Raw genomic sequence first — 19,683 nt, 5'->3', positions numbered from 1 at the left:
TCAAATTAGATTTTCAGTTTTTTTTTAAGAATTAATACAAACACAGCAAACACAAACACAACTATGTCCACCTTCCCTTCCTTAAACCAGAGGATATTAAGATAATTAGCAGAACCTGATGAGTACAACCTAGCTAAACTCTTCCTATCACTGAATACAAGACAAACCAACCAGTATAATATTATACTTCAAATTATGAAGTCTGAAGATCAAACCATGCATCCTTTTCTGCATCTGTTGATGTGAAAAGCACAACCTGTGGCATGTTGTCTGTTCACTAAAGTTGGGCATGCACACACACACACACACACACACACACACACACACACACACACACACACACACACACACACACACACACACACACAGAAAGAGAGAGAAAAAACAAAGCATGCACACACAAACAAAACACATGCATAGAGAGACACCCACACAAATTCACAATCCCGTACCTCAGTGTACACAGTGTAGCTTTTAAGTGTAACGTTGCTGACCTCAACACAGTCGGCCACAGTGTCAAACTGCCGGGGGACAATAAAGTAAACATTTAGGGTTTTGACAGGTAGTAGAAAGTAGAAAGTAGTCTTACTGTGGGACGGTCAGGGAGCTGCACAGAGCCGGAATGATGTTTAGAGCACAACAACTCAGGACAGGGCCTCTGAGAGAGAGAGAGAGAGAGAGAGAGGGAGAGAGAAAGATAGAGAGAGAGAGAGACAGAGAGAGAGAGGGAGAGACAGAGAGAGAAAGAGAGAGAGAACAGGGAGAGAGAGAGAGAAGAGGGAGAGAGAGAGAGAGAGAGAGATTGAGAGAGAGAGAAAGATGAGGGAGAAAGTAGTGGAGGAAGCGAGGGAGTGGAAGAGGAAAGAAATGACAGAATGAAATAAAAGAGAAAAAGACGGAGAGAAAAAAGAGATGGAAGTAGTGGAGGGACAAGAAATGGAGAAAATAAAAGAGGGAGAAAAGTAATAGAAGTATGGAAAATAAAAAAGTAAACAAGTCAGATATTTGGGAATAACACAATTAGGAAGAAATTAAATTAATAAACAAACCAAGCCAAACACTGGGAAATAGAAAACAGAGTTGATCATGTTGTTTGAGTAGCACCGTAGTTAGTGATATGCAGTAAAATTACCATATTTGCTTGGTGAAATGCCTAAATATACCATCACTGCAGCAAAATTTATAACCTTGTGCCACAACCTGAGGACAACCAGTGAACCTGTTATTCCATGTTATTCTGTTTTACAATTCAGTACTTGTTATAATCATTGACTGTTGATGTTTATTGTCATTTGTATTGTTTCATGCTTTAGCAATGTTTACTGCTGTTAAACCATGCCAATAAAGCTCTTTGAATTGAAATTGAATTGAATTGAGTAATTTGGGGGATGAAGATGGATGGCTTCTCTCATTTGAATATGTCAGATAAAAACTTCCTATTTCTAAAATGTTTGCTTTGCATACATGAAAAAACAGCATTATATTCAGAATGAGAGCCATGAGCATTTGCAATTTTATCATGGACTTTCATTGTAAAAAGGTCAGGCACATTACAGGGTTTTTACTCAGCATCAGTGATATGCAACTCCTTGCTAACTACAGATTTTATGTGGAATTATAAACAACAGTTAGGTTGCTTATATGGTAACAGTCACATAAATAATGAGTTCTGTTTCTAAGGGCAGCTTCATAGTAAGAGTTGTTCCTTCAGCCCCCTCTGGTGGTTCAGCTCTGAAGTGACAACTGGCCATGCAAAAGGGGTGATTTTACAAGTTCAAGGTGGAGACAAAAAGTGTTAAAATACCTGCATTTGTTTTTATTCGGGCACTGAGTGATCTTGACAAATTAAACAAAATATTAGTGAGCTAGTCTCGTTTCCCTCAGCACTTGTTTCCTGCAGTCTCATTTCCTGCCCATCTTTTCTCTCAACTTGTTTCTAAACCCTCCCTTTCTAACCTCAATGTCCTTCCCTCCAACTACCTTTCTCCCTCTCTCCCCCTTTCAACTCCCCACTCTCTTTCTCAGCCATCTCCGCCTCCGCCTCCTTCTCCCTCTCTTTCCCTTCTCTCTCGCTCTCTCACCATGTATGACTCTCCCCCAGCCTGTCTGGTCTTCTGCAGTGTGATCAGTGGAGGGCGCTCTCTGGCTGACGGATTCTTCCTCAGGGCTCTGGAAGGGGTGAAAACCGAAAAAACACTTTCATTCTTCATTCTTATATAATTATTCTTCTTCTTTTGTGTGTGCTCTTAAAAAGTGTGCGTGTTGTGTTTTGTAAGGCTCCCATATATGCTCTGCAGTATATTTTTCTGTTCAGTTTTATACATTACAACCTGGAAGACAGGAAATCTATTCCATTCTATTCATGCCTTAAATGGTTTACATACCGCATACTACATTAGATTACCTGTGCAGCACTAGCCCCAGCAATATGGCAAGTAGAAACAGACCCAGCAGGGCTAACAGCAAGATGAACCACAGCTCAGAATAGACTGGGGTTGCTGACATGCTGACTCCCTGCTGACCACTGCCTGTAGGCTCAGTTGGGCCTAGAGAGAGAGAGAGAGAGAGAGAGAGAGAGAGAGAGAGAGAGAGAGAGAGAGAGAGAGAGAGAGAGAGAGAGAGAAAGAGAGAGAGGGAGAGAGAGAGAGAGAAAGAGAGAGAGGGAGAGGAGTTAGGTTCCTGTTGATTTGGGTTCAAGCTCCGAAAAGAAACATCACTTAACTTAGAGGCTTGGGTTGGTTTGAGCAGCGTGTGTGTATGTGAGTGGGAGTGTGTGTGTATGTGTGTGTGTTACCTAGGCCTGTGGCAGGGCTGTATCTGATGGTGGGAGTGCTGGCGCTGCCGCTGTTTGTGGTACACGTCACCTGAAATGACAGAGCTGAGAAAGAGAGAGAGAGATAGAGAAAAAGAAAATATTTAACAATATATATTTTATGTGAGAACATTGTTATGTAGAGTTAACTGTTGTAAGTAGACTCTTAGCCTATAGAGTGTGTTTCTATCTATGTGTGTGTAACCATATCTTTAGGTTTGTGTAAGTGGATATATGTATATGTGTGTGTGTGTGCTCTCACTCTTCTGTGAGGTGCGTGGCACATGAAGATAGCTGTGGAAGCCGGCGTAGACCCTGAGCCGGCTCTCGGTCACACTGTACTCCTTCAGGGGCCCGTTGAGGGAGAAGGACTCACCCCAGTCCAACCAAACCATCGTCAGGTTACTGCCCACCGAGAAGGGAGACAGATACTGGGGGGCTATGGTGAGAGAAAGAGGGGGAATACAAACATTTGGATATGAACAGCCAAAACAACAACAGTTTATTAGAATGAATGTCTCTCCATCCCATTTAGAGGAGCAGCTATATTCTTTCATTTATGAAGTTATTAGAAATGTTCTGTTTTTGAGTTTTTATTGACTAGTTTTGTCTGGCTACCACACATCATCCTTTATACATTCTTTATGATGGTAAACAACCACTCCACTCTCAGTCACTTCTTAGTTAGTCCTGTAGCTAAGATAATGGCAGAGCCAAAACGAAAAAAATATTATGATTTATTCTCATGGTTGGTTCTAACAGAGCTTGCGAGCTTATAATTTTTTTTGCTAGTCCTACAACTCCAATAACATTGCAACTACTACTAAAGCCAATATGATAACATAGAAAAATATATTGAAATAATAATACAGAAGATCATGATTTAGGCAACTTTACTGTCAGGAAACAAAGTATAAGGACATTACTTAGAATTAGTCCTGTTTATGTAAATACTATTTCAGAACTGAAATGCCTCTCCACTCTGAAGCCACCACTGCTATGAAAAATGCCATAGTAAATGAAGACTCTGTTACCCTCAGTAAGTGTTGTAACATTAGTCCAGTTGGAGGCAGTGCTGCCCATGTTGTTGGAGCAGGCTGCTCTCAGCTCATAGTTGGAGTACGGCTGGAGACCTGTACAGTTTAGTTCAGTTGTGTTTGTTCACACAAAACAGATAAAAGAGACATATAAAGAACACATGCATTACAGATTATTAGTGTTTATATATTTTATAGAAGTGCAAAAAGTCAATACAGACTCATAAACAGCAATTATGTATTGCTACTACTTTGAATAATAATAACATCACACAATGGACTCACCTGTCACATTGTACTTCCGCCCCTTGGTAAAGAAACGGGTTTCAATTGGTCCTTCCACACAGGGGATGGGTACAGGCTGGGGGGCGGTGGGCAAGATAATCTGACATGCAGCTCACAGCTGGATACAGAGGGACAGAGGGAGAGAGAGAGAGACAGACAGAGAGAGAGAGAGAGGGCGAGAGAGAGAGACAGAGACAGACAGACAGAGAGATTCAGTAGCATGTTGTGGTATGTGTGTCTGTCCATACAGTCTGCCTCAGAATTTAATGAAATCTACCCACAGATCAGATAAGTTGAACATATGTTTGTGTGTGTGTGTATAATTGCATCTTTTTCACTCTCTCTCCCTACCTCTCGATGACTCCATTGGGTGTCAGGGGCTCGTCCCATTCCAGCTGAGCAGAGCGGGAGGTCAAGGTAAGAGGGCGAGGAGGGGGCTGGTGGGCTGGGGGGCAGCCAGCGTCCGGAGCTCATTCAGAGGACCTTGGCTGCAGCACTGTCACATGTTCAGAATAAAGACTAAAAATGGCAGTATTTCCATGTATACATGCACAGTATGTACAGTACAGTACAGTACAGTACAGTGCCAGAATTTATAGAGATAGACAATGTAAACACATAATATATATATACATAGAGTTCAGGGAGATGTTTTGCAATTTACACAATAATAATAGTCTGTGTCTTATAAAAAGTTTCAAAGAGTATCCTTTTCACAACTGACAAAAAAACAAAAAAAACAAAAAAAAACCCAAACAGTTTTCCCACTTATTCCCATGCAAGTTTTTTTTTCCACAACGTATTAGCTTGGTTGCAGGGTAGCAGTACTACAGTACAAATAACAAAATGATTTGATAATAGGTGTTGTCCTGCACTGCATGTAAGGGCTCATGATTATTATTATTTGGAAAAGATCTCAACCTCAAGTCCAGTCAATCTCATATACTCCCATTCTTAACTACAATGTATTAGCAAAAGCAGTATTGTTTTGTGTTTGACGAGCCTGACACAAGCCAAAGAAAAATTTCCATGCTGCAATAATGGACAATAAAGTTTCTTGAAATTTTAATCTTGAATTGATAGTGTCAGCAGTATAGCAGCAGTGGTACTACTACTAGTAGCAGAAGTATAAAACACTGAATCAACATAGCAGGCAGGATTTCACTGTCTTACTTAGGAAACACTTGGACAGGGACAGACACAGTGGCTGTTGAATCTGTGACCATCTGGTTATAGAATGATCTCTTTCATGACCGGGGAAATTTGTATATAATAGCACATAGTATATACTGTAGTATGAGTATTCTAGTAGTATTGCTATTACCTGATAACAGGTGCAGGCCTCCACTCCTACCCAGTACTGGGTGTAGGGACTCAGACCATAGAGCGTCTGCTGATGGGACGTACCTTCTGAGAGCTATAGGAAGGGGGTAGGGTGGGGTGGGGAATATGACAGGGAGAGAGGGCCAGAGAGTAAGAGATGGAAAGGAAAGAAAGGGAGAGAGAGGGGGAGATGAGAGTGGAGGTGAGTGGTGGAGGAGGAGGAGTGGGGATAGAGGGATTGGAAAGTAGGAGGAGAAAAGGTGAGGGTGGAGGGGAAGAAAGTGCAGAAACAGCTCATAGAAAAGCCATACAAATATTTATGAAGTCCATTATGTAATGTGTTACAATATGTGCATTACCAGAGTGTGGTTGTTGTGGTGCAGTGAGAACACTCTGTACAGGCTAACGATCCCGTTGGGCCGGGCGGGAGGACGGATGTCCACTACTGCTGAGGTTGCTGAGACGCGCCGGAAAGTGGGCGGGGCTACACCCTCAGGTGGGGCGGGTCCCGTTCTTCCACTGGCCCATGGACTGGCAGAACGACCCGCCGAGTTCACCACCCACACCTGTTAGTCAAAAACTCATCTTAGTCTTTAATATTGTAGAAACTCACTCTTCCAAACAGAGGTCATTCAAACCAGTGGATGGTGCTCATGACTGAATTCTTATGAAATATGGAGACAATTCACATGCAAATTATATAAGCCTGAATGCACATATTTTCCAAAATGCCATTTGCCCTGGCATTGAAGGCTTCTAATAGCATGTACTGTATCAATGAGAAAATTTGAGAAAATGTCTGAACATAATTATTGTAATAATTACAATGAATTTATCATCGTAATTTTTTTTTTTTCATCACTGCACAGCTATTATATACCATACAGCTCAAATGAGAACGATAATTAATAATAATTTGTCTCCTTGCTTCTCAAATGATAGAGGGTCTAGGTAGAAATCAACAGAAATACAAAGTCAAATACAAAGTCTTTCAGAATATGGAAGTAAAGCTTGAATAAGCAGCTGCCTGAGGACCTCTAAAATTCAGATTTCTATGAGGCCCCCAATAGCTTGTTGGAGATTGTTTATAGCACTATGCTGCAATTCAAGAATATGGCAAATTAAGAAACACATCTATGGTCTGTCCTTGATATTTCAAAACATTGTCTTTTATGGCATCTTTATGTTTTTATTTGACAGTAAATAGTAGAGACACAGAGAGACATGGGACACAGAGCCAGACTCAAACCCACAACATCACAGCACATATCATACATCTCTTGCCTTCACCTGCTGATTCACTGCAACAACCATGCCACTGATTTTTCAAATGTTTTTTTTCCTGGATTTTAGGGGCATTATATGAACTCTTAATGATGAAAGCCCCTGTTAATTACCCAGTATACACCGGACCAACAAAAGGATGCAAGTCAATCCATTGGACCATCCATCAAAACTACCATCAGCCGTGAGAGCAAAACCTTTTCACAATGCAACCCCACACTAACATATCTGCATGACAATTACTTTTCACCTTCATCAAGGAGTAATGCACACACACACACACACACACACACACGCACACACACACAAACTCATACAGATACACACACACAGACACACACACGCACATAGAGTAATCTTATTTGTGTGCTTGTGTTGGGTATAATTAGAGGGTGTACACAGCACAGGGTCAGACAGGGTGGAGATTTGCATGTGTAAGTCATCTGTAGCCTGTCAGAAGTAGCGCAGAAGGCAGATGGATGAGTCTGAGCTTGTGTGTTGAATGTGTGTGAATGTGTGTGTGTATGTGTGTGTGCGGTGTGGTATTTGCGCTTGTGAGAGAGAGTTTGTGCATTTGTGTGTGTATGTGTGAGCATGCATCTGTGTGAAGAGTTGAATTAACCTCAATAATAGTCAATTAGGCCGTGATCAATCAGACTGATTGATCTAAGTGACAGCACAGATGGACTGAGATGGGAGAGGGGAGGAAGGAAGGGAGAGGGCGAGGAGAACGGGGAGGAGGACAGGAGGGAGGGTGGACAAGAGACAAGGAAAGGAGGAGAAGCAAGAAGGAGAGGGAAAGAGGGAAGGATAAGAGGAGGAGGGGGCAAGGGAATAGGTGGATGCCGGTAGGATGAAAAAGAGCAAAGGGAAGGAAGAGAGGAGGGAGGAAAGAGGGACAGAGGATAGAGCAATGGAGAGAGCGACGGAAAAGAGAAAAGGATGAAGGGATGAAGAGGAGGAGAGAGGAATGAAGGAGATGAGGATGGGAGAGGGAGGGATAGAAGGCAACGATGAGAGACATGGCAGAAAGAAGAAAGGAAAAGGAGGAGAGAAGGATGGATGGAGGGATGGAGGGAAGAGGGTACGTTAGGTAAAGGGCATGCTGTCACCCTATAGGGAAAAGGTCAAGGAGAGGTGTGGCTATGTATGTGAGGGGCGTGATATGTGTTTCTGTGTCCTTATGCATGATGTTTTTGTGTGTGTGTGTGTGTGTGTGTGTGTGTGCATCATGTGTGAGAGACAAATGACAAGATAAGATGATAATATGATTACAAATTAAATATGCCACTAAATCTGGTTGTTTATCATTAAAGTTCCACCCACAATACTGTCAACAGAGTATTTAAGTGTCTACCAAAGTGAAACAATATACTGTTAGTATGAACAGCACACAAAGCAGGTGTTTCAGGCCTACATCTGAGTGAATCAATGGACTCAATGGACTGAGTTTCCACTGTATGTTTCTGTATGTTAGCACTGTTTTCTGTTGTATTTATGTCACCAGTGTCTTGATAGTTGGTTATTATTGTATCACTTCCAGTTTCAGTTCAGTTTCAACTTTATTTGTCTCTGGAGTGCAGCAAGGTGCACATGAAGCAAAAGTACAAAAGCATACAATACAAAACAATAAGCACACAAAAACAATAGGCAGTAAAAGAGATCCACATGGATCAAGCTATGATCCAGCAGATAATCAATAACATCACTGTTCTGCATAGAGTAGTCCACAGCAGATAGGTACAGTGTAGGCAACAATGTGAGCGATACAAAAACTATTATTCATTTAATTTGCACCTCCAAATTACATGAACAGAACCATTACACAGGGTGCTAACTGGCCACCTAAAAAGGCTTCAGAATAGCGCTATGACATCAAGTGAAAGGAAAGGATTTCTACATAGTTGCCAATCCGGAGCTGATTGACTTGTTGCTTATAAAGGGATCTGAGTAAATGTGTTACTGTCACCATAACAAATTAACAATGGCAACAGGAGATTTCTACCCAGCAACAGCCATGCTCTTCCCTCAGTAGCAATGCAGTTAATGCCTCAATACGACGCAAGCCTTTTGGGTTGATTAAGAGGTTTGTGCCACATAGACAGAACAAAGAGAGCAAGTTCAAAGTTAGTTAAAGTTACAGTTAAAGTCGGCCTAGATCACCTTGCCCTTGATCCAGTGTTCAGAGGTAGAACTCATCTCTTTGTCCTTACATGATCAGCAGACTTTTTACGGCTTTCTCTCCTCTCTTGTCCTCTCTTCTCCTCCTACTGGGCATGATTTGGCTTATTAGACACAAAATAAAAATATACCCTGTTAGCTGCCATGGCAACAAACGAGCCGCCATGGCAACAAACGGCTTCGGAAAACTTCCAGACTGGATTCAAGCCTTCTCATTGGGCGGTCGGACTGCGGACTCGGTTTGAGTGCTCTGATAGGCCAACGGAGCTTCTTGGCGGGTGCGGCAAGCCGGGGTGAAGGGGCTAAGTTGTGTGAAAGTGGGCAGTAATTAAAACCAAGCATAAAGCTGTCAATAGGAGCTTATGACCCAGTGTAATTAGCCTAATATGATTTCTCTCTCTGCACTGTGCTGTACTAAACTGAACTGACTTATCGTCCTTGTGTACGCCTGATACACACAGAACGCGAGAGGGTATGACAGAGATAGATACATAGGCAGATAGAAAGATAAACAAACAGCTAGATAAAAAGAAGAGGCAGACAGTCACATAGATAGATAGATAGATAGATAGATAGATAGATAGATAAATGGATGGATAGACAGACAGATAGATGATAGATAGACAGGTTAACTGAGAAAATATAACACAGTGAGGTAATGGAAATGAGGGCTTGGAAAGCGGAAAGCACAGTCTACCAAAAAACACTCTCCAATCACATCAAACACCAAACAAAACATCCAAACCTGCATACTCCCTCTCCTTCTCTGTGTCCCCATCACACCAACACACACACACACACACACACACACACACACACACACACACGGCAAGTAGTGTAACAGGACACACACACATACCGCCACCTCTCCCCCCACCCCCACTGCCAAACCCTCAGGGGACATGCAGCGGTCGCCATTAAAAGGTCTTTCCAATACATGCTCTGTTACCAAGGGGGCTAACAGTTAATTCGATTGGCTGGCTGGTAATCAGGAAGTGGGGTGCTCTGAGGGGCCAGTGATTAATGGCTCTGTCGCCCGCCCGTCATCTCCCCAAGCCCCTCCCTCCCTCCCTCCTCCTGTCATAAATTAGGACCCTCGTAAATAAAGACGGCACCACAATCAGGCAAACTCAATCAATTACACGGGTTCTCTGGCCTCGGCTCGCATGTCTGACAGGCGGGAATGTTAATGTTATTGTTGCTTCCAAAGGGCTAGCCTGTCAATTAGCGCACCGACGCACGGCACAACAGCATGAATATGGACCCCACCATTTAACACCTGTCTGATTACTCGGCTTGTGTGTGTGTGTGCGTGTGTGTATGTCTGTGTGTTACCATGTTGGTGTTGGTGTGTGTGTGCGTGCCTGTGAGCACGTGTGTCCGTGCATGTGAGGGTGACTGTGCCAGTTGAAATGTGTGATATCTGTGTGTGTGGATGTGATTGGACTTTTTGATAACGCTCCATTGTGAACACAGGCAACGTGATCTACGTGTCTAAATCTTAATGTGGGGAGAACAACAGTCACACCAGGTCTCTTTTCCAAATGAGGTCTGCAGATCACAACAAAACCTCTTTTGGCCTCATGTCCACTGCAGAGGACAAGAAGGAGTATAGACTTCAGTCTCAGCAAGGATATATATTACAGTTTATAGCTATTACAGTTGTTTTTTTTCCTCTATTTATTCTTTAGTTGTTCTTTGTTACTCCAGTTCCACTTTCTTGCAATTTCTACAACTCTTTTTTTTTGTCCAAACTAACAATCTCCTTTAAAAACATTGTTTCCCCCCAACGTGGAATTTTAACTGATTCAAAACACTTGTTGAAATTTGTTGCACCTCAGCACACTTTTCCAGTACACACAAAAAAGTAGAACTAGAGCTATCAGTTGATTTGAGTCTTGCATAGTTGTACATGTTAACTTTTGGCTCTACTGTCAACAGATAGTAAATGGTGAGAATTACTTTTTTAATACTAGCAGGAATAAAGAGAGGTAGCAACATTAACCACTTAGCTGTACCTGCAGGTACCCAAATGGGCAGTGTGGTTCTTTTTGTATGTGCACACAGAGAGTTATACCTGGTACTGGTATGCGGTATACGGCCGGAGCCCTTCATCTCTGCAGCTAGTAGAAACATTCCTGCAGACAAGCGTTGTGACAGCACCTCCGCGGGCGTCAGTGGCACGGTCCAGCCTGCGGTAGACCTCATAGTGCAGAACTCGGCCATTAGCCCGGGCTGGGGGAGACCAGGTGAGCAGGAAGCTGGTCTGCAGGCCGGTGTGTGTGTCGGGCTGGAGGTCTAACAGTGGCGCCGTCTGTCCAGCAGGGGGAGCCTCCGGCGTGAGGATAGACGTCCAGTCGCTGGAGGAGCAGCCGAGCGCCGTACAAGCCTCCACCCTCACCTCGTACCTGCACACATAAACACACACACACACACACACACACACACACACAGTGCCACACACACAAAGACATAAACAGCGTGAATTATCTATGGGCACAGGCATGTAGGCACAAATGTGTACATGCATTCTCACACACAAACACACACAGACATTTATGCCCCACACACAGGTACGGATGTACTCACATGCACACACACGCAAACGCAAACGCGCACGCACACACACACACACACACACACACACACACACACACACACACACACACACACACACACACACAAAATGCATAGACAAAAAGGCAGAAAGAGATTGAAATTGAGTTGTGCATCATATTGGTAATACAAGTAAAACAATAATAAATGTATGTGTATTTTTAACAGACAATTGTGTAATACTAAACATAAATACTTACAGTACTTAAATACATGACATTAACAAATTAGGTAACTGGTAATTAGGAGGCACTGTTGGGTTTTTGGAGGTAGAGAGAAAGAAAGGAGATGGAAATAAAGGAGAGAAAGACAGAGAGAAAGAGAGAGGAGGGCAGGAGGATGAGTTGAATGGATAGAAGGTCATTTGAGAGAGAGGGAGCGATCTTTAGATGATAAAGCTGATGAGCTTTTATTATCTGAATCTTATCAGGACTTCACCTCAGCGCACACAGACACACACACACACTCATATACGCACACACACACACACACACACACACACACAGCCACACAACCAAGCACACCAACAGCCACATACACACAACTGCACACGCATATGCACCCTCACACACATAGACAAACACACACACTCACACACACATATGCAGAGCCTTTGGTCTGCCCAGCTGTCTTTGTCTGAGAGAGGGCGATGGAGACATGGCCACTGCTTCAAGGTTGACTCAGTCACTCCATCACTCCCTCCTCTCTCTCTCTCTCTGTCTGTCTGTCTCTCTCTCTCTCTGTCTCTCTTGCTCTGCTGTCTTTGTCTCTCTTCTACACACCAAAGTCTAGATGCTGTAACTATTTAATTTTAGTAGTTGTTTTTTACCAAAACACATGATGCCTGTATTATGACGAGTACATTAGTATTCCAATCTATTAAATGGGTCTTTGACTTATTTCATAAGTCTTAAAGATCTTCCTGACAAGGATCCTTCAGGATCAAAATGTTTATCTAAATGGCGAAAAAAGACATCGCAGTGTACAGACTGTATCTTTCATTCATGATTTTTCATCATGAGGAATGCAATGGAGATACGTCTCTGACTTTAATTGGAAAATTCTCAATGGTTTTCTTTATGCTTATGCTGTATGTAATGTATTCTGGATTTTCAGCAATATGCTCATTCCTTATTAACATACGGAATGTTAAGATGTAAAGGAAAGCTCTGTAAGTTAAGCAATATCATCTTAATTTGTCTTGAAAGCTGTCAAATAAATCAAATCAAATTACATCATTCTGTCTAACTCATCGTCACAGATGTTGGGTCTGCGTGTTTTGTCTTTATCTGGCCCTTGATGGTACAAGCTGGTGAGAGAGTCACACACACCCTGAGTTTCTGAGGCAGACTTTTCTCTTTACCTACTGGAATTCTGTCTTTTGTCTTGCTCCAGACAGGAGATTTTGGAACTATGTAAAACTGTACTTCCACTTTCATTTGTGCCCACCCCTCTTTCCTTCTTCCTTCTTCTGTCTCTTTTCCAGTCTCTTCTGTGTTATATTGCTTTGTCCATGTTCGGGGCAAGCTCATTTTCAGTTCAAACGATTTAATCACAAATTGATTGAAATGAGAATGAAGTGAACCTAGCCCTTGCATTGACTGACATGTAGGCAGGCAGGCTCTGCAATATGGTGATTTGGACAGTCAGCCAGACTGGGGTGAGTCAGTTACAGATGGCGCTATGCTTCCTTCTGCCTCCTCTACTTCTATTTCTTCTCTCTTATTCCTTCTCACCTTTCTTTCCTCATAGTATTGACTAATGTAGGGCAAGAGGGAGCTGTGTTTTCAAGATTTTCAAATGACCATCTTAGGCAATGCAGTTTGATGAAATCTTGACACCTCCTGCCTAAGACCAGCTTGGTAATTTTTTGTAAAAGTCGTAAAAGTCAATTTTGGTGGAGTTCTGCTGTGACTGACCTGTGGTTAGGAGCCAGTCCGTGCAGAGTGACGTGTCGGTCAGAGAAGGTGCTGTGTTCTGGAGTGAACACAGTGCTGTTGGTGCTGAGTTGGACTGGGTCTCGCTGGTACACCGTGTAACTGACGATTTCTCCGTTAGGACGGGCCGGAGCGCTCCACTCCACTCTCACCTGGAAGGGTTAGGGTTAAATGAATGAAATTGAATGAATGAAATTGAATAATTGATGAATGGGTGAATGAGTAAATGAATGTATGGATGACCGACCCGGCTCGGTTCCACCGGCTGCAGCGTCGGGGGGGCGACACCAGAGGGAGCTGATGGGTGAGTCCTGGCTGTGGCTGCGATGCTGCTCACCGCCCCTCTGCTGTTGTTGGCCCTCACAACGTAGCTGTACTCCACGCTCGGCAAGAGCGTGAAGTCGTGGTAACGGGTTTCTGAACCGACGTAGATGACTTCGCCGTCCCTGCGGAGCTCGTACCCTGTGATGATGCCGTTAGGGTGTTCCGGCGCTCTCCAGCTCACCTCCACTGACTCCGAGCCGGTGACCTTCAGAGGAGAGGTCACAAGTCACATCGCCTTAAAGCTCCTGATTCAAGGACCAACAGTATAACCATTTAATTTAATATTCAATGAGTATGCAATAGTTTGAGGCTCTAAAAGGTATACTGTAATGTTTGTAAACATTGGAATACTTGTATTTTAAGATGCTTATTATTGAAACAGACAAACAAAATATTCACAATTCAATGAATCTCACCTCAATAATGACATGAAAACAGACAAGTAATGGTTTGAACATAAAACAGGAAACTTGAAATGAATGTTGAATTATTATACTGGTTATTCTACTGTTGCAGGTATCGTAAATTAATTTGTATAACCACTTACAAGAGGTATATACAAATCTAGTTTTTAAAACACTTACCCTAAACCACAAAATCTAATATCTACAATATACAGTACATTACAATAATGGACAACAAAAATACCGAGAGACTGTTTTTTTTCTTTGTTTTTCAAAATGAAAGAACAGGAGGATTTGTTCAGGCAGGAAACATGTTAATGGTGAAAGCAAACCTCACAAGACCGACTCTCTGGGAACACACACAGCACACATATCTAAATCTTACACCTGCCTCCCACTATGGTAAATGTTTCACTGTGGGCTGCCCACTGTCATTCATTTAATGTGGAGTACAAAAGGACAGCAGAATGCAGGACAGCAGGGAAAAGACTAAACCCCATCCTGCTTTATGCAAATAAATAACGAGATTTTTTGAGCGGCGCTGCAGTGAATACCGATTTACAACTGTAGTAACACAAGCTTGGTGTGGAGTTATGTGCCTGGGCATGACCAATGGGAGAATTTCATTTTATTAAGGAGAAACCCCTTCCGACGTAAAACACCTTCATCAGCTACATGGCAAAATATGAGCTGTAATAGTGAAAGCAATGAGGAAACACTTGTGTGTGAGTCTTGTGTTTTTCAAGCAGGAACAAGGATGTATATTAGTTACTGTGTATGGGTTCTTAAAAATGCTTTAGTTTGGGGGAAAAAATTGAGAAATTTTGCTTCATTGTGGGATCCAGGCACATTAAAAGTTAAGTTATCCACTGCAAACAGGCCATTGATAGTATTGTACATGTGTTAACTGAGTGAAATAAAAGGCTTTCATTGGAAGTCAGAAATAAACCAACATACCTTAAGAGTTGGGGCAGGCAGACCAGTGGGAGGGGCCTCCTCAGTTACTGTGGAAACCGTGGTGCTGGGAGTGCATCCCCCACTGGTACAAGCCAATAGGACGAGCTGATATGACATGTGAGGGCGCAGGTCTGATAGCACCGTATATAAGCCTCTCCCGCGATAAGCCTCTTCGTTGTTCAGTTTGAGCACATATTCTGTCACCTCCCCGTTCTGAGTCAGTGGTACGCTCCAGGAAATGTTTATACTATGGGATGTGATGTTGTTCATAGCGGGAGCTTCAACTGTGGCAGGGGGCGCCTCGAGGGTTGTGATGTTCGTGTGCGGGCTGGTGACACACCCCTCAGACGTACAAGCTATGACTGCATAGCTGTAGAATAGAACAGAATAGAATAGAATATTATTGTCTGGCTGAGACTGAAAAGTTATCTATCACCTGCCATTTGTAAGCATCTCTATCAGGCTTTGTTAATTTTTCAGGTTCACTCAGGTTATCTGACATGGAACTGCAAACTGGTATGAGTTAAGGCAGCCAATACCTGTATGGTGAAAAAGGCAGGAGGTCTTCATCTGTGTAGCTGAGGACAGCAGGGTCAAAACTAAATGAGAAGCTGACATTGTTTCTCTGAATCCTGTAAGACAGAAGGACCCCGTTGGACTCCAGAGGAGGAGTCCAAGACACCAGCAGCTCACTGGGTCGGCCTTGGAGGTGAAGAACTGTTGGAGGGGCCAGACCACGAGGGGGGCCCTGTCTGGTCGTCACAGTAACCCAGGGGCTGTGGGTGTGGCCAGCGGGGTTGTGAGCACGGACACTGAACTGGTACTGAGTCCAGGGACGCAGGCCGGTCACAGTATAGGAGAAACTGTTCAATTCCTGTGGGGAGGTCTCTCTGAACAGCACCTGGTGGAGACACATGGACGATGTTGGTTGATGTAGTAAATGCTAAAGTAGTAACACAATTCCCCTGACAATCCCCATTAAGGCCAAAAACAAGTCTTTAACTGATCAATCTGGTAGCAGCAAGAACGCTAGAGTTGCAATGGCTTTACTGAAAAATTCCTTGTGGAGGGTAAGGGTTAAAAAAAGTGTAACTGAAATGAAATGCTGTGATCTACTGGCTGACAGGTCCATATCAAGTTTTGATATGCCATCTGTACATTTCTAAAGATATTTTAGAGACGTTGGAGGTATCCGAGTCATTCTACCGGCTAACAGAATGACTGAAAGCATTGCCTGTATCTTCAGGTAAAAGTCTTTGGTTTCACCTACCTTTCCTCTCTCAACATCCTCTTCATTGCTCCTCCCCCTCCCCCCTTCCTCCAGACTCCGCCCGAGCAAGAAGTACTCTGCAATTGGCCCGTTGGGCTGAGAGGGCGGGCCCCAGGAAAGCGACACCCGGTCTGGGCCAATGAAGAGAGGCCTGGGAGGGGGCTGGGAAGCAGGTGGGGCCGCTGCCGTGGTGACGTGCTGAGGAGGGGTGCGCGTGCAGCCCACTGAGGTGCAGACTTCAAGAGTCAAAGTATAAATGGTCCATGGTTCCAAACGACGAAACAGGAAGTGGCGAGACAGGCCGCTGAACTCCAAATTCCCCTCACTGTACAACTTATAGTTCTGGAGAGGAGGACAGGAGGAGAGAGGAAAGGGTGAAGGGTGGAGGAGGAAAGAAAAGTGGGAAGTGGAGAGAGGCAGAAGGAGACAAGGTGAGAACGAGTGGAGGAGATGAAGTGGTGTAGATGAGGGACGTGGTGGAGAGTGGGAAACAGAAAGGAAGAGAGGAGCAGATAGGAGAGGGAACAGAGGAGGGAAGGAGATGGGGAGCAGGTGAGAGGAGAGGACAGAATAGGTTAAAAAAGAGGAGAGAGAGAAGAGGAGAGGAGAAAGAGGAAAGGGTGAGCGGAAAAGAGGTGGAGTGGCTCGGGATTGAAACAAATAAATAGAATAAATAATAAATGCATGTTTAATGTGTGCATGAGTGAGTGTATTGACTACAGGTGTAGGTCTGTGGGTCTGCAAGCAGTGTGCATCGGAGTGTGCATGTGTGTGTGTGTGACCGAATGAACAAATTGTGTGTTTTCTAGTTGTTGTATGCTCCATGCTGTGAGTGCATGTTGGTATGTGCTTTGTGCGTTTGTGTGTGTATACCTTGATGACTCCATTAGGTGTGTGTGGCTGATCCCAGCTCAGTAGTAACGCCCTGCCCTGCTCCCTCTGTTCCACTGTGAAGTTAGCCAGGCCGGCCGGAGAGGCCTCCAGGGTCCTAGAGACCACCCATGGACTGGAGACACTGCCTGAAGGGTCAGGAAACTCAAAATCAATTAAGCGATTGGGGAATCAGTGCTGGCATTTCAGTGCTGGTCATGTGCTACTGACCATAATGAACCTACCTGCTCCGTTCACAGCTTCCACGCGAAGACTGTACTCACTGTAAGGCTCAAGACCATAGAGAGTGGCTTCTAGGACTGAACCCTGAGAGAGAGAGAGAGAGAGAGAGAGGGAGATGAAGGGGCGAGACATAAAGAGAGAGACCAAAAGTGTAGGAGGGTAGAGAGCGAGAGATGGGAGAGAGGGTGAGAGAGGTGTAAGGAAAGGAAAAAGAAGCAGAGGTGAAGAGAAGGAGGAGAGGAGAAGAGTGACGAGAGGCAGAGGGCGGGTGGGGAGGAGGGGATAGAGAAAGAGGGTAGACAGGGTGGGAGGTTGAGAGCGGGTAAAAGGGAGAAAGAAGAAGAAGAGGGGAAGGGAAGGGAGGTAGCAGGGTAGAGCAAGTGAAGAGAAGAGAGCGAGAGGAAATTAGTTACACAAACAAACCCTGCATGAACTCGTACAATACTAACCAGCGCATTACTCATGAAAATCGGGAATGAAAAGGAAGGCAGAAACAATGGCGAGCTAAGATGACATGACATGGGATTTGTGATATCAACGTTTCAACATCCAGGCTCTGCCATGGTAAAGCAAGTAGACACTAGAGAGGTGGCAGAGAGAGAGAGAGAGAGAGAGAGACTGGCAGGCAGACAGGCCATCCCTTATGGCTGAACTCAAAGCTTGCAGATTGAGTGTTTATATCACACATGCACACTTTCATGTCACACACGAACACACACACACACACACACACATTTATTCACATGCAAACAAATGCATGCATGCACGTACACAAACACCAAAACAATCACACACAGACACAGACAGAGTGTCTGCCAGTAGCTCTAGGCAGTGGGACCCAGCCCAACACCCTGGCAGACACAGGAGCTGTGTGTGTGTGTGTGTGTGTGTGTGTGTGTGTGCGTGTGTGTGTGTGTGTGTGTGTGTGTGTGATAGGAACACCATTTACTAATTGATAAGAGACACACTGTTGTTTCAAAAGGCCCTGGCGTGCTATGACATGGTAGCCAGGGAGCACTCGGCTCCAGGATGTAGCATTGCCTGTGTGTTTGTGTGTGTGTGTGTTTATTTATGACTGTGTGTTTGTGAGCATCTATGAGAGTGGTGTACATATATGCGTGCGTGTGTGTGTTAGTGAATGTAGAGCATTCACTAACACTACTGCTGTATTTTGTCATGTGTCTGAGTCTGCGCTTTTTTTATATTGCGTGCTCGGGACTGTGTGCATGTGTATCCCTGAACGTATGCAAGCATATATAAAGAGATTAATTGGTAACCCACTTCAATGCAGCGGCAAGAGGATCAAAAAAGGCTCCAATTCAAACTAAATCAAATGAAAACCCTGACAAATCACCGTAGCGTGGCACCAAGGATGAACCGTCTGAACAACAAGCAGAATGCATGTTTTCACTGTTTTCATGTCTGGGAGCCAACGTGTTTTTCATCCACAGTAAAATAGGATTAATAAGCCCCTAGACACCTAGACACAAGCTAAATCCTCCTGCAAATCACAGCCCTTTTCAGTGGAGAGAGGGAGGGAGGGGAGGAAGAGACAGAGAGGGGAGAGAGATAGAGAAAGAGAGGCAGAGAGAGACAGAGAGAGAGAGATAAAGACAGGAAGAAAGAGGGGATCGGAGTGAACTGAAGTACAGTATGTATGAGAGAGGGACAGAGGGGACAGAGAAATAGAGAGGAGGGATAAGAAAAAGACAAAGGGGGAGTGAGTTAGTAACTGTGGAAGGGAATTAAAAGGGGCGAGAGATAGAGGGAGGGAGTGAGTGTGAGGGAAAAGGGATAGATAGATGGAGAGAGATTGAGTGAATGGGTAAAAAAGAGGGAAGAGAGAATTTAGATTAAAGTGGGGGAGAAAAAAGATAGATGTAGCACAAGGGAGAGAGAGATTAAGTGAGAGAGAATGAGAGATCTCTCTACCTTAAAAGCCAGTGAAATATGTGAGGCATGTGGCCTATAAAGTGGTTAACATATGCACATTGTCAATAGCAGCATCTGGCGCTGGCGGGTTTTATAGGAGCATGGAGACTCTGCTATACGCCTCTAGATGGCAATACAATCAAACACTTTACCACTGAAACACACCACATTAACGGCCTCCTCGCTACACCACACACTCACACCCATA

At 43.9% G+C, this 19,683-nt stretch overlaps 1 protein-coding gene across 1 annotated transcript in view; it reads right to left on the bottom strand.

Moving 5' to 3' along the window:
• LOC139638224 (usherin-like) overlaps window positions 1-19,683 on the bottom strand; it is a 246,823-nt gene that overhangs the window by 1,741 nt on the left and 225,399 nt on the right. The window contains 20 exon segments of the mRNA XM_071512286.1: window positions 453-521; window positions 2,082-2,169; window positions 2,405-2,546; window positions 2,795-2,878; window positions 3,075-3,251; window positions 3,847-3,945; window positions 4,135-4,212; window positions 4,215-4,252; window positions 4,486-4,588; window positions 4,591-4,630; window positions 5,459-5,551; window positions 5,817-6,023; window positions 11,000-11,330; window positions 13,458-13,627; window positions 13,723-14,004; window positions 15,161-15,530; window positions 15,700-16,061; window positions 16,431-16,772; window positions 17,304-17,449; window positions 17,546-17,627. Of these exon segments, the coding sequence (XP_071368387.1) occupies window positions 453-521; window positions 2,082-2,169; window positions 2,405-2,546; window positions 2,795-2,878; window positions 3,075-3,251; window positions 3,847-3,945; window positions 4,135-4,212; window positions 4,215-4,252; window positions 4,486-4,588; window positions 4,591-4,630; window positions 5,459-5,551; window positions 5,817-6,023; window positions 11,000-11,330; window positions 13,458-13,627; window positions 13,723-14,004; window positions 15,161-15,530; window positions 15,700-16,061; window positions 16,431-16,772; window positions 17,304-17,449; window positions 17,546-17,627 (3,303 nt within the window).

The sequence above is a fragment of the Centroberyx affinis genome, unplaced genomic scaffold (genome assembly GCF_046629955.1).
Source record: "Centroberyx affinis isolate AG114_WGS23_722 - 3 ecotype Tasmania unplaced genomic scaffold, CSIRO-AGI_Caff_v1 ptg006213l_1, whole genome shotgun sequence".
NCBI lineage: Eukaryota > Metazoa > Chordata > Actinopteri > Beryciformes > Berycidae > Centroberyx > Centroberyx affinis.
The sequence above is the reverse complement of the archived record's forward strand: the minus strand, read 5'-3'. Positions and strand labels throughout refer to the sequence as shown.